Here is a 15,289-nt window from a genome sequence, read left to right on the forward strand (position 1 = left end):
TAGGAATGTCCCAGTGAACTACAAACACCTCGTTTTTGAAGATAATGCACACTTCAAGTATTGTAGATTAGCCAAGAGTAGTATGATAGTTTGCTAGTAAAGAAGCACCATGACAGAGACTTCTGTGAGACTTAATGATCTCATGCCAGCAATACTGGCTAAATTAATATTTTGTATCTGCCAATACCCGATTTTCCAAGATAAAATACACTTTAAATATTGTAGATTAGCAGTGGTACATGTTTAAGCCAGGTGGAACTTCTTAATGTTTATTACTGTAGCAAGCAGAGGGTATTATAAATGGTAAATGGTTGTATTTATATAGCGCTTTTATCCAAAGCGCTTTATGTGATACATCACATTCACCCATTCACACACTGATGGTGGGAGCTGCCATGCAAGGTGCTAACCACGACCCATCAGGAGCAATTAGGGGTTAGGTGTCTTGCTCAGGGACACCTCGACATGAGCACGACGGGCCGGGAGATCGAACCGCAACCCTCCGGTTGCGAGACGGCCACTCTACCCACTGAGCTATGCCGCCCCATTATAGGAGTTTAGCTAGTAAAGGAGCACCATGACAGAGACTTTTCAGGTTTTTTGACCTCATCCCAGCAAAGAACTGATAACTTAAGTTGGGTTTAAGCAAGATACCAGTCCTGCATTCTAGAGGAACATGTGATTGCTGTTCTTGCAGCTTCTTTTCATCGCATTTCTACTTGAAAACAGATCTAAACAAAGTAGAGGGCATAGGTAAAGGTCAATATCAGTCGCTTTTAACTTCAAGTGTTGGATCCCAAGATTGGGATTCGGGACATCCCTAATTAGTAGTATAAAACATTTGATTTTACCAAACCCTCTGCTGTTTCCCTTTTCCAGAGAGACTTAAGTGACTTGGACCTGGAGACTTTGGCACCTTACATCCCAATGGACGGAGAGGACTTCCAGCTGAATCCCATCATATCTGAGTCGGAGTCCCTGGAGTCCAGACCAGCAGGATCCATGGGAAGCAACAGCAACCTGCCACAGATACACCAGGCCACCCACCACAGCTTCAGCAACATTGCCAGCCTCTTTCAGCCCCTCTCCTCGAATCATCAGCCTCCAGGCTGCTACCAGCCCCAGCCATCGGCATCCTGGGCTGCAGGGGAGAAGAGAGGCTCTAGTCGGGGAGCCATGGACCTTCGAGCAAGGTCATACGTGATGGGGCATATACAGAATCCACCGTACCAGTCTCCGCCCAGCGCTCCTCTGTCCTCCATGGGTGGCAGACAGAATCTGCAGTGGCCTCCAGACCCGCTGTTAACCTACCAACAACAGCAGCAGCAACCGAGGGGCACCAAGACCTACCTGATGGACACTTTGTCAAGAGAAGATCGTCCGTCCTGCCAGCAGAACATGTCCCATCTTCTGCAAAAACAGAGGTAACATAGAAAATTAACATCTCATTTGAAAACAAAAAATGAAACAGTTAATTTGCCAAATGCTTTTAGTCTCAGAGGCTGTTCATGTAAAAACCAGGCACATGCATATCAATGATATACACAGCTGATTTTTACATGCATGGATTTGGAGGCTACTTAAAAGTCATACTTTTTTTTTTTTTTTGCTTGGAATACACACTAGCCAGCCACTTTATCAGGTCCAGCTGTAAAATTTATTACAATCCAATACAATCCTGTTTTCAATGAAAATTTACACTTTTATTCATGTGCTAACATAACTGCACAAGGGTTTTCTAGTCATCAGTGAGCCTTTCAACACCATTAGCTAACACAATGTAGCATTAGAACACAGGAGTGATGGTTGCTGGAAATGTTCCTCTGTACCCCTATGGAGATATTCCATTAAAAATCAGCTGTTTCCAGCTAGAATAGTCATTTACCACATTAACAATGTCTAAATTGGATTTCTGATTCATTAAATGCTATTCTCAATGAAAAAACTGCATTTCTTTCAAAAATACGGACATTTCTAAGTGACCCCAAACATTTCAATGGTAATGAGGAAATTGTGGCACACTATACTGCAACACCTTTAAAAGTATTAGTGTCTACCCGCTAGACTTTTTTGGAAAAGGAAACTGTAGACTCTTTGTAAAAGTAGAGGTTATGGCAGAGCTTTTGCATTGGGTTGCATTAGAACATACAGGTCTACCTAATAAAGTGGATGGTGATTCTGTATGCTCTTGCATGCAGTATTGAATATATAACTTTGTTAACCTTTGAAAAGAAGAATAAAATGGCAAATTAAAAACAGTACATCTTTAACCTAGTTAAAATTGTGGGCTGTGTTCTTATTTCTGTGTGTTTGCAGGTCTGTTGACAATTTCGTACAAGCTTGCAAAGACATGAGTCCAGTCAGAGTGGCCATGACCAACAATATCAAGCGCTCCTATCAGATGGCTGTGGTGAGTTTCCCTGCAAAAGTCTTTCCATGTCAACTCGTATAACCCTCCCAGAAAAGTTCATATGACCTTGCAAAAACTTGAGGCACTACTCCAAATGCCTTTCTTGTTGGGAATTTTTGAAGTCTGGTCTTCTTGCACTTACTTCTAAGTCTCACCAATCACTAATTTTTCACGAGTTTAGGTTGAAATTTCAACATCCAAGGAGCCCTGATGATGATTTGCAACTAAACAGTTGCTACTTGCAGCAATCAAATTAATAACAATGAATATTCTGCCTGAGCAAAGAATATTCAATTGTCAAAAACCAAATCAAGATCCTGTGGAGTATTTTTGCAGTTCTGTCACATTTAAACATTACTGGGTTCTCAACAAGAAAATCGACTGCCATAAATCTGGGTTAATATAACGGCAGGCCTACCAAAAAAAAAAAACACTTTTCAAGGTTTTGACTGTATGTTTTCCTAATATTTCGTACCATGGATATACATATCAATAAAAGAAATCTCAAGAATTGTTGGTTTAAGCAAGATAAGACCTTAATACAAGTTTTCACATGTATTTATTCAAGTAAATCTATGACAAAGTGGGAGAGTTAAACGATCCTGTAGCAAACACTTCTGTGCCAAAGTTTCATTTTTAAAGGTGTGTGTCCCACAATGTAATAATAATGTTTCATACTTTTTGGATGAGGATTGTCAACTACTTTAAGACTCGAGCTGTCTTTCCATATTCATACTGGTGTTTGTCGTAATATAATTAGCTAATGAATGAAAATAGAGTTCTGTGACCTGGATACAGAAAGAAGCTTTTATTTTCATGGCTGCACAATTAAAATCAAGACTCGTTTAGCACAGTCTTGTGTCTTTAATCATGTAGCCACAATAAATTTATGTTTTTTAAAATTATTTGAATCCTAAGAAAGCCGTGTGCGTTTTTTCCAGGGTGAAAGTACGCCGTCAGATGCCATATGGAAGAAGATGAGGCCTGACCCCTGTATGGATCGCTCACTCAGCGCAGGATCTCTGACAGGTGAGTTTATACTTATGAAAAACCACATTCATATCTCTTCGCGTCAACTTTAACTGTACCTTTAACCTTCTACTGTCTCCTCTCAGAGTCAGGGATGGGCAGGATGATGCCTGGCAACATGTCTTCATGTTTCAGCCCTCTGCAACAACACAGGAAGACTCAGTACCAAGGAAATGGGATAAGCGGTGCAAATGAAAAACCCTTCTCCCAAAAGAGCTACAACTACACAGACTATAACATGCTGCCTTCTAGCAAGACAGAGGGTGAGTTCAAATGACCTTAATGAGCACAATCATGTGTTTAACTCCCTAGAAACTTCACTAATAAGACTGTAGAAATGGCTGAGGAACAGGTTTCTGCTGCATTTACAGAACTATTCTGCTGCTCCAAATCTACGTCAAGTCTGTAATTGGGTGATTAAGGGACTTCTGGTTTATTTCAATCTGCATATTTCCCATTTAGGAGAGATTTTAGTTTCTTTGAAGTCTGCTTGTATGACGTAGTTGTCCATTGGTGGTGCATTTGCTTACAACTGGTTGCAGTCGGCTTCCCCCAGTTTGAGAAAGCAGAAAGGACAGTTAAGCTATTCTTACTAAGCATACATGTCTGCTACCTGCACAATTCCACTCAAATTCAAAAACACAGGGGGATATAGCAGCCAATTAAAGATTGCAATGTAACTAAATTCTAAATTCTCATGCTAAACAAAGATTTTTTTAAATGTGACCACTGTAATTCAGAAGATCAGATATGCAGACGATACAGTCACTGTAGGCAATAATAGACTCTCTCAGCACCACATGTAGAGCATACTTAAAATAACTGAACAAACTTGCCTGTCCACTGAGAATACTTCAAATGATCCCAATGCAAATCAACTTGTTTCCAGTTTTTGTGACAAGAAAATGTTTTTTAATGCCAAATTCTCATGCTAAGCATAGAATTTTTAGTATGACTTCTCATTTCTGCCGATGTCTTAAACAAAGAGGCAAGAGTGGCAGTGGCGCCTGCAGAAATGTTTCATAGGGGTGGCCAGGTGGGGCCACTTAAAATCTTGGGGTGGCACATCAAAACTAAAAAGTCATAATTTCAGGAATTTTATTTTACTAGTACTATTATTACTGTCTTTTTATTATACTGTAGTATGTAGGCTAGCAGAAAACTATCAAAAAGACTTGAGGAAGCACCTATTAATAAACTTGTTGTCCTATGTTATATTTAATGTTACTAATGACCTAATGTGCATAGACTAATAACAGTACAGTTTAGTTTAGTTTCAAGTTTATTTGTAAAAGGACAGCGTGCAGTTACATTAAAAAGATGGTTGCACCAGATTTAGCTTCAAGCTAATTTCCATCTGTAGTCCTTGGTCAATAAAAAACATTCATTATTTAAAACAGCGCATATAAAACGCATTACCTTAATGCAAAACAAAATCAAAATCAATCTTAAAATATTTACAAATATGTATATACAGTTAACATTTTGAGTTAATTTCCTCCCTTCCTTCCTCCGTCTCCTCATCACTGTGCCTCTGCTGCTCAGCAATCGGCTCTCTCTCCTCCTGTGCTAATTTTCTTCTTGAAGTGAGAAGAGATGTCTGTTGACTTTCTCTTCATGGTCTGCAAATTGAAACTACAAAAGCACTCAGAGAGTGCAGTACTCCACCAAGGCTGCTGAGTTGACATACCATTTACAATTGATGAAATCTTTAATAAAAAATTACCTTGTGCTGAGCACATGCATGTGTTATGCATGTGCATGTTATGTATGGATACGAAACTGCGTGTAAATTACACTTATGAAGGTGTGTTGATCAGTTCATCACTTTTGGTAAGGCTTTGTTTTGCTAGTGTTAAAATAACCGTTCCTTTTATGCTTTTATTTTGAAGACGTACTTTTAATATTGCAGGCTTTTATTTTGTCACCATTCCAGTGGCACAGGAAGTGTTGTCTAAGAAGCGGTTTCTTGACATGACGAAGACGCTGCCAAAAAGTCCGAAAATTCACATAAAGATGACAGAAAACAGTTCCATGCTGTTGCTGTCTATTAAAGGATGTGTTTAAACTTATAAGCAGATAGCGGGAACAAGGTTTTACAGTGAAGAAATGAGGGAAGGACAGAAAGATGATTTTGTGTTCAAATAAGGCTGACGGCTGAACGTAACGTGTCTGGCTAGGGTTTGCTACATTGCGGCGGGAACTGATGGGACTCAGAAACACCCCACAGTTTAATCATTTGTTCCTTGTATGATTTCCAACTGATAAATCACAGTCATTTTGTCGTAGGATCCCAATCATGTGATCTTCAGCGGGTAGCAGACACCGAGTTCGCTGTGCAGGCTGCTGTATCTGGCAATGGGAAATCTTTAATAAAGCTGTGGCTCACACTATAAGCCGCATCAATGCCAAAATTTAAATTTTTGAGTAAAGTTGCACACGGACAGACAGATTCACAGACCAACAGAGTCACAGACAAGCTACACTGATCCTCACATATCTCCACCACACCTTGGCCGAGTAATAACAGCAGCAGCTAACGTTAGCTGACTATGCCTATGTACTGTAACATTACGTACAAAAGAAATTATGACTTACTCATAGTCCTCTGTTCAGATCGGTGCTGCTGATGGATGCCGATCAATGGCAATGCTGTTGAAGTTTGTATCCTACTCAGAACCAGTGGAATGAATGAGTGATTGGAATCATTTCAGCTGATTCCAATGTAAATCAGCTTGCTTTAGTTGAAAGAAAAAGTGCTTTAGTCCTCATGCTACATTCTCATGCTAATGTTTTGGGTGACTCCTCATTTGTGTAAATCTCTGCAAGGGATGTGAAAAGTGCAAAGTTAGTATGACACACCAGGTTGAAATAAACTGCAGTTCTCCTTAAAACAAGTTACCAGGCCTGCCTGTCCACTATGAATACTTCAGTCGACTGTTATGCAAATATTCTTGTTTCCATTTTAATGCTAAATTCTCGTGCTAAACCAAACTGTTTCTTGCGACACCACAATTTTGCAGTTATGTACAACACAGGTTAAGAGTGCAAAGTTAGCATGACACGCCGGGTTGAAATAACTTGTCCTTTAAACAAGTCAAAAAACCTGCCTGTTCCCCCAAAAATATGTGAGCTGATTCTCATGCAAATCACTTTGTTTTTGTTGTAAGAAAATGTTTCTTGTGCTCATGCTACATCCTCATGCTAAACACAAAGGTAGTGTCTACAGATACGGACCCGTACCCGTAGCCTGTGGCCTACGGATACGGCACTTTCCCTTTCTATAAATATTAATGAGACGTATATGAATATTAATGAGTCGGCTGATGAACGCGCTTTGTGATTGGCTGGTAATCCGACGGACATAAATATTAATGAGCCGTCTTGGTAATCCGAGTGATGAAGGCGCTTCCGTGATTCGAGGTGAATCTGCGTGCCGAGCCTGTCATGTCAGTCATCTGCTGTTCTCTTTTCTATCATGCATAATGTCTTATAAATATCATTATCTGACTTTTTCACGGACAGCGATTTGGGGGTTGAAATCGGCACTACTATTAAAAATAGCAAAACTTTTTATTCACGTGACCCTGTTCTAATAAAGCACAAACAGCAAACAAAACAAATGGCGGAACTAACAGCCAGCAAACTACAAGTATTTTTTTACCTTCAAAAGTAGCGACAGACTATTACATATTAACAACCTAAACAAAACCCTGACGTATTTTCTACGTCTGTCAACACAGACACTGCACGTCAGTCACTTTAATGTTAGCGGACTCTGTTGAATGGCTAAGTTACATAACCACAAACAAATCTCACAATATCACAGTAAATCGAGTTTGTGGTTTTTTTTAATTCATGCCGAATTAAAGAGCTGCTCCTCACCATTCACGAGTGTTTGTTTCATATTCGACATCCTTAACTTTATCTTGTAAATTAGCGTCCGAAATTAAATGGGAACATTTGCAATGGAGTTCGTCAGCCGCTTCCACCACTGAATGCGGTAAACTAATTAATAGGAACTGGACTTCAAACAATTTAGACACGGCGTCTAAAAGCGTAAAAACTGCATTGTCTAAAGTGTGAGAGGAGACGGTGTATTTTTGGTTAAATTATACAATGTTCGCCGTCAAAGTCATTCATATAAACTGCCTGTAATGTGCAGCAAATAGTTAACCGGCGCCAGCTCTTCACTGACCTTAACTGTCCGTACCTCTAGTACAGATGGTACGGGTCCGTACCTGTAGCATCAACCAAACACAAAGGTGTAAGAGGTGAAAAATGCAAAGTTAGCATGACACACCAGCTTGAGATAAACTGTAATTGTCCTTAAAACAAGTCAACAACCCTGCCTGTCCACTTAAAATGTTTCAGCTGATTCTAATGCAAATCATCTTGTTTTTTTAGTGCTCAGGCTACATTCTCATGCTAATGTTTTGTGTGACTCCTCATTTCTGCAAATCCCTGCAAGGGAGGTGAAAAGTGTAAAGTTGGCATGACACACCAAGTGGAAATAAACTGCAATTCTACTTCAAATAAGTTAACAAACATGCCTGTCCACTGAGAATACTTCAACTGATTCCAATGCAAATCACCTTCTTTGCAGTTTCAGTTCTGGGAAAAAAATGTGCATTTTTTTTGTTTAATTATTATGCAGACTAAACATTCTTGATAAAAATGGAAGCTGTTAGGTCGTCATCTACAAGCCTGCCATGTTTATACTGACTTTTCTTTCCGTTTCTGTCTTTTCCAGGCATAGCGAGTCGCTTGCTGGGCCCGTCGTTCGAGCCGTCGTGTTTGCCGGAGTTGACCCGTTACGACTGCGAGGTGAACGTTCCGCTGCAGGGAAACCTGCACCTCCTCCAGGGCTGTGACCTGCTGAGAGCCCTGGACCAGGCCATGCTCTTGTAGTTCTCTATCTCACCCATGTCATAATAAAAAACAAGCTGAAATATCAGGGTCAAGCCACTTACACCCCTTTTCCGCTGCAAGTTCTTGACTTAAATCAGATCCAGGTTTACCGCCAGTGTGCCAGAGCTGCCCTGCATAGATGACCAACATATATCAGATTAACGTGGGTCGCACTGGGTTTAAAAGAAAAGAAAAAGGTCAATGCTGGACAGTAAACAGATTAAATGTCCTGTTTTAAAGAGTCTTGGCACTGGGATTTCACTGGTTTGGTGCCTCTCACAGGCAGACAGCACTGTGGTCAGGCAGGTCTTTGGTGTAAAAGGGGTGTTAGTGGTGTGGGATTATATCATACAACCTGCCTTAAAGGCCAGCTCTGCCCCCAGCATCTACAGCCATACACCCCGACTACCAGCCAGTTCCTGCTTAGCAAGGCGGGAATCCAATAGATACAGAACAGGTCACTGCCGCAGACCTGACATGGAGTCTATGCAGCTCAAATCCCAGCCCGAGTCTTCCCTCTGTTAGCTCAGCCACAGAGCTCAGAGGAGAAGAAACTAAACGACCTACAGAGACACTTTAAGCGACCAGCAACCTGCAGACACAGCCCTCTTTTTCTAGTTCCAGTCAAAGCCTCAAGCCAGAGCTGGGTATCACAAACTGGTTCTGAATTGTAGCCATTTAAAATTAATGATTATAGGAACCAATGAGTGTTGCAAAAAAAAGTCTGATTCTGCTTATCGATTCCCAAAGATTATGTTTTTTTTAAATTGTTGTGGTGCAATATGTGGGACTGGAGCACTTTAAAGTGAGGCTACATGTAATTACGGTGCCATTATGATTAATTATTAGTACTAACCTTCTTTTTTACGCTATATAGGGCTTGTAATCACTTGAAAGTTATTTTTTCCTCTTTAAAACAGATCAGAAAGGGATAAAACCATTAATTCACATGTGATAGACAAAAAACATTTCCTATTCCTAATCATCTTGTTATAAATTATCGTACAAAATGCAGCATTTTTAAAGACTGGAATGATGCTACCTGAGTGTAGCCGACTCAAGTCGAAACAACTTGTACGTGGCGATATAGAGAATATTTTTATGTTTACTGTGTGATAAAAACACTATATTGTAAATAGAAAGTCTCTTTGAGATTACAAAGATTTGTCTTTTTGTTCATTGTGTTTAAGAATCAGGATGTGATGAGAACCAATAGGCAGAATCAGAATCAGTAAAATGATACCCAGCTCCAAGCCTTGTCCGCATTTACAGTAAAGACATCCTGAATCCATCCCATCATAAGCCAGTTCACAACAGCATAACATCTGTTTGGGTCAATTTTAAACGCGTATGTTATTTTTGAGTTATTATAGTCGTTGCTTCTGTTACTGAATTGAGTCATTTTAGCTTTTATCAAACCTCCCCCTCCACATTATTTAATCCAAATCGAAGACACTTTGCCATATCAACACTGCTTTGTTCCTAATTTCTCCTTTATTTTAACTTCAACCTACCAGATTCTTTTATTTTCTGTGTGCGTGCCTCTTTCTCAGAGACACCGTAATACACATATATTGTAAGACATGTACTCTATAAGTTGAATATTAAGTTGTTTTATTTCTGTCTTCTTAAATCTGTCTTTAATTTGTCTAAACATGTTTTTGGTTTTTCTCGGTCAGGTAAATAGCTTGTGTGACTACAGGGTTTTTTTTTTCCTTATCGTGCAATTATTTCATTCAGCTAAAGCTTATATCGTAACAAAAGCTGTCCTGTATCCACCTGATTAATAGCTTTCACAGAGGAATGTGACTTGCACACTATAAAGAGTTCATATGAGGTTATATTATTAAACTTCACGCAATACAGAAAACCAGAAAGCCAACCAGTGGTGTGCACAGAACCAGGAGAGAGGCAGAGAAAGGTTTGATTTGTGCCCTTAAAGGCTCCTGTAGTCCACCGAACGTAAATTCCCATGTTTTGCCAGTTTTTATCAAAAGCAAACTTTACGGTTTTACATTTTTCTGCATTTCCAGACAGACTTTGGTTTACTTTTAGTCGTTTATGAAGCGTGAAAATCGATTGGTAGAATCTTAAACTGACTTTTGAGATTGAGAACATTAAGTCAAATATTTTCTTGCATTATAGTACAGTTTAACCCTCTAAATGCCAGAACAAATCACCAAAATAACACAATTTCTCAAAGCCAGAATCATCAGATTTTGAACTTTATCCAGGTCCTTGAACTACTTATCTGTGGCATGTAAAACTAACCAAATCTCAGCTTTGTGAAAAATCGCTGTATTCTACATATCTTGTTTGAAATGTTACCAAAAATAAACAGTATAGACTAACTAAATTCTGTGAAAAACTAAAAATGTTGTGCTCCACAGTGCAAACCGAAAGTCATGATTGGCTCATCTGTGACAAACAATCAATCAATAAAAGTTCACAGACTTTTTTGGCTGAACTACAAGCTGTGTGGAAACACAGCAGATAAGTCTGGAAACAAAATCCATTTTTACCTCCGCCAGGAGGTTACGTAATCATTGGAGTTTGTTTGTCTGTCTGTTTGTCTGTTAACAGCATAACTCAATGCTGTATGCTTATGCTGTAAACAGACAAACAGACGGCCTGGCGGAGGTCTGCGCTTTCCGAGTGCTTTTCTAGTTTCCAGTGTTGTTAACGTCTACTGATTGTGTTAGCTGCAGGTTTTTTCTAACATAAATAACCACAGAAGTTCAATTTTATTTTATTTTTTTAACTTTATATGTACAAAATGAATTCAGAGGGTTAACATGAATGTGAAAATTTTGCACTAAATGCTGTATAACCTTTTTTAATTCAATTAACTGCTTGTTTAAAATAAGTTACAATGCTATAGAAATCCCACTAAGGAGTATTTTCATCTTATCTGGCAATAAAATTGTGGACAGTAGTGAAGGAAGCTCGTTATTGCATATCGCCTGTTTTATCCAATCATCAGTCTGACACCCAAATTTACAAATAATATAGTGTGCATGCAAAAGTTTTGAATCGAAGCTTACATGTTACAAGATTTGACATGCAAATCAGTATCTTTTCATGTTTTCTTACATTTTTTTCCATCTCATGATGTTTTTTTGGTTAGTATAGCGTAGAAATGAGTAGAAACCAGCATGTGCCTGGAACGGTAGAATAAAAAGGGTTTGCAGAATGATTAGGTCGTAATGTGAAGTATGTGAGATTTGTCACATTTTAAGCCAGCTGGAGGGTTTTTTAGCCAATCACAGGGGCAACTGGGGTTAATCAGAAGTGCTGTAGGAGGGATCAGAGGAGCTTTCTGGCTGATCATGAGGGCACTCGAGCTGCCCAGACGGCCCATTTAAGCGCCGCTTTGGGCCCAAAGAACACTTATTCAAGCTGCCTCAGTTGCCCCTTTTTGTTTTTAACTGGGGCAAAAGATCCAGTTGTCACCCCCTAACCGTTCTGTGTACACCACTGCAATATTAATAACTCATCCAGACTTTCCAGTTCATGTGTAAATAGCAGATGTAGTGCAGCACAGCAGCCTGTGAAGTAACTTGAAAGTGGAGTTTTGTGTATTTTTTTAGGACAAGGCCAGGTTTCCTTCACTAAACAGAGTGGCTGCCAACACTAGAAAGCTTTCAAACTGAATATTATTTTACTACAAGCTGTCATTTTCACCCACATGATGTCCGATTGTCACCATCCTGTATTCTCAAATGCATTTTCCTTAATCTCACTCAATTTCTTTTTTCTTTTTGAGGTAATTGTCTCTGTGCAGTGACCACTTTTGAGTATGAATCCTAGAGCTATTTACACATATACGTTATGTATTTAAAAAGACAGAACTAATGTTAGTCGATAGTGTTTTTACTGTTTATGTGTCCTGGTACTTTGTCCTCGCCTACCCCTCTTTAACTGCAACTCGCAGTGCTGTTTTCCTCTCGTGCTGTTACTGTGTTATGGTGGCTGTTTTTTGTTTTCCGCCCTGTTTTTTCCCAGAGTTTTATCCTAAAGTATGTATTGAATCTGTTGGCTGGCCAGTACTCTTGTTGTTCTTTGCTTTAAAAATTAAAAAAAAAATAACAGGACATAAGTTCAGATTACAAGGTAAAATATCACTTTTCAGATATGTAGCATTTTGAATATTGTAAAGAAGGTGAAGTCGCCGCATTAATTAATCACATAGGTTTCCAGTTGCGTATATATAAAAGCAATGGTGCTTCATAGACCATGTATGTGTCATTTTTGGAACTTTTATTACGTCTCTTGGACCCACTAACACTGTATTTTGATGTTCTTTGCCTTAAGTTGTGCTGAAGTTTTCTTTAAAGCTCGTTTTAACCCGTATAATGTGCCTTATTGTGATTTTACAGTTGTTAAATTCACCCTTCAAGGGCACAGTTTGTTACTCGCAACCTGTAGATGACATCCTTTACCTCCTGGAGGTTATTATTGAATAAATCTTGACCTGATATTGTATCTTATGTGGAAAAAATAGTTCACATTCTTCTTTTTTCACAGCTTTAATTGAAAAGGGCATGTAAACTCTGTCTCCAGAGCCCTTTGACATCAATATTTTTCAGTAAAAGTTGATTTATTTCTTATAATAATTGGAAAAACTGAGATACAATGTCACGGTTGGGGTGTTTTTAATAATAACCCCTCAGGTTTTGTAGTAAACTGCTCCTTTCTAGCCTCCACTCATGTATTTAGATGCCAATAGAACCGCCAAAATACAGTAGAAACCCTTTAGAACTGCTTTTAGATCTTCTGGTGATGACGGGGTTTTTAAATAAAGGGGTTGCCCAGCTCATCAAATGGCGTTGGTGGGTTTTTAGGCATTAGTCGATAAAGATTTGACTGTACAAGTGAAAGTTGAGCTCTCTTTTGCTTTGATAAATAGCGTCTCAACATTTAAACGTGGACACTGGAGAGTTTTCAGGCACTAGTGCTGCAAGAAAAGCTGTCTTACGTGAAGGTTACAAGCTGAATGTTGTTAGAACTGCGTATATGTCCTTTAACAGTTCAAGCTTAAGAAATTAAATTAAAAGCATATGAAAGTCTCTTTAAAATGCCAAGAAGTGGAACTATAAATCTGAACTTCAATCTTTAATTCACCACAAAGCAAAAATGTTCAGTTAATTGGGAAATCTAAGAAAACCAATCTTACTGCACCATTGACTACATTAAATAAACTTTCCTCTATTTATTCAGTTTATTTAGTTTTTTTTTCCAACTTAAGTTGAAGTAGTTTCATTTTCAGAACTTAAAATTCTCAGTTTAGTGTCAAATTAGCTATTTAACCCATGATTTGTATTAAAGTTAATTACATGATGTGTCTTCTTACACATCAAGAAGTATATGTTCAAAAATATAATTATGCAAACGGTGATAAAGTTAAATTTAACACCTCCTGCTCTGTTTCTATGTAAATACTTAAATCTTCACAGTCAGATTGAATGGGATCCATTTATTTGAACCGATTAGCTTGAAAACAATGATTGTTTTAAGCATGAAAACAAATAATTAGTTGAGTGATATGTGAAGAGAGACGTTTTCTGCTCAGTCTGCCCACTGATACAGATTGTTTCCACTTGTCCACTCAACTGATCATTTTAATTTAGCAAAAATCTTTTTTTGTTGTTTTCAATTTTAGACAAGAGTGCAATTTTATGATTGACAAAACTGGAGGTTCTTTAATATTTTGTTATTCCTATTTATTGGGTCTTAAGTAAAGTCCAAAATAAACTTTACTTCTAGGTAGTAGAAGATTCTGATAGATTTATTAGCAGGCATTCCTAAACATACTATATGTATATAGAGAGAATTATTTTACAAGGGGAAAATTGACTAGTTAGCAATTTCCCATTAAGATGCCGCTTGCCTCCGCACCATCATGTGCTCTGCTACATGCGCTGCACTGTAAACAATGGACAAACAATGCGATGACACCATTTTTGGTTTTTCTGCATTTTATTCTATCAAAAAATACAGTTTTAATGTCGGCACATAGTGGAGGGTCCCAAACCCTAACCCTAATCACTGATGAGCCAATATCATCCAATAACATCGCTTTAATTTCAAGATTTTAAACTTTATAGAAAGCGAGGTTTTGAGATAAGCACCTTACTGCATGTTGAAAGCATGTTTTTAAATCATTACAGTTGTTTTTATTGCCGATTTAAGAAATGAAATAGAAATAATCTTCCATTTTTGGGGACCAAAGATGCTAAAGGACAAGCTTTGAATTTAAACTAAAGAAAAACAGCAGCTCAGAAGGATTTTTTAACGACTCATAAGAAACAAACTGTATGTGGAAACTGTTGGCTATATGGAAGTCGATTTTAAAATAAAAATCTAGACGGAGGAGAAGTCCCGCCTTTGTTCTGATTTTGCTTCTGCTCCACTAGCTTCAGACAGAAAATAGTGAGGAAAATGATCCACCTGATTATTTTACACACATTTTATAAGCGTTAACCGCTGTTGGACCTTTAAAAACACTAACAATCAGAAGCTAAACCAAACCCAGGCGGGGCTTCGGCTCTATTTATCTCTAGAAGGCTTCTCACCAGTGCTAGTGCTCAACACACTGTGCTGCTTGAAGGGCTTTTTTTTTGTTGTTGAACTAAAAATGATCCGCTCTCTTTAAAGACAGCATCAGCATTTTGTGTTTCTTCTTGTGTAACAACAGGGTTTTTGTTTTCTTTGTGGGATCCATGTTCAGCTACTTTTATTCTGTTTTTTTTTTTTTTTTTTTGTCAATGTCATACAGCAGATATATCGGCTAATTCAGATTTTTTTAATATGCGAAAAATTCATATTGATCTTATCATTATAATATATTGTTATCATTGTTATTACTATATGGGGAATTTAACCTGATAAGAAGTTTGTGTTTCTGCACTGATATCTTATTAAAGCATACTGATCTCA

General features: G+C 38.3%; 1 protein-coding gene across 1 annotated transcript in view; it reads left to right on the forward strand.

The window, feature by feature from the left end:
* Positions 1–15,289, forward strand: part of epas1b (endothelial PAS domain protein 1b) — an 87,915-nt gene extending 72,626 nt beyond the window's left edge. Inside the window, exons 12-16 of the mRNA XM_022203604.2 lie at positions 880–1,424; positions 2,317–2,410; positions 3,352–3,439; positions 3,526–3,702; positions 8,193–15,289. Coding sequence (XP_022059296.2) covers positions 880–1,424; positions 2,317–2,410; positions 3,352–3,439; positions 3,526–3,702; positions 8,193–8,350 — 1,062 coding nt within the window. The 3' untranslated portion in view covers positions 8,351–15,289. The remainder of the gene's footprint in view (positions 1–879; positions 1,425–2,316; positions 2,411–3,351; positions 3,440–3,525; positions 3,703–8,192) is intronic.

The sequence above is a fragment of the Acanthochromis polyacanthus genome, chromosome 15, assembly GCF_021347895.1.
Source record: "Acanthochromis polyacanthus isolate Apoly-LR-REF ecotype Palm Island chromosome 15, KAUST_Apoly_ChrSc, whole genome shotgun sequence".
Taxonomy (NCBI): Eukaryota; Metazoa; Chordata; class Actinopteri; family Pomacentridae; genus Acanthochromis; species Acanthochromis polyacanthus.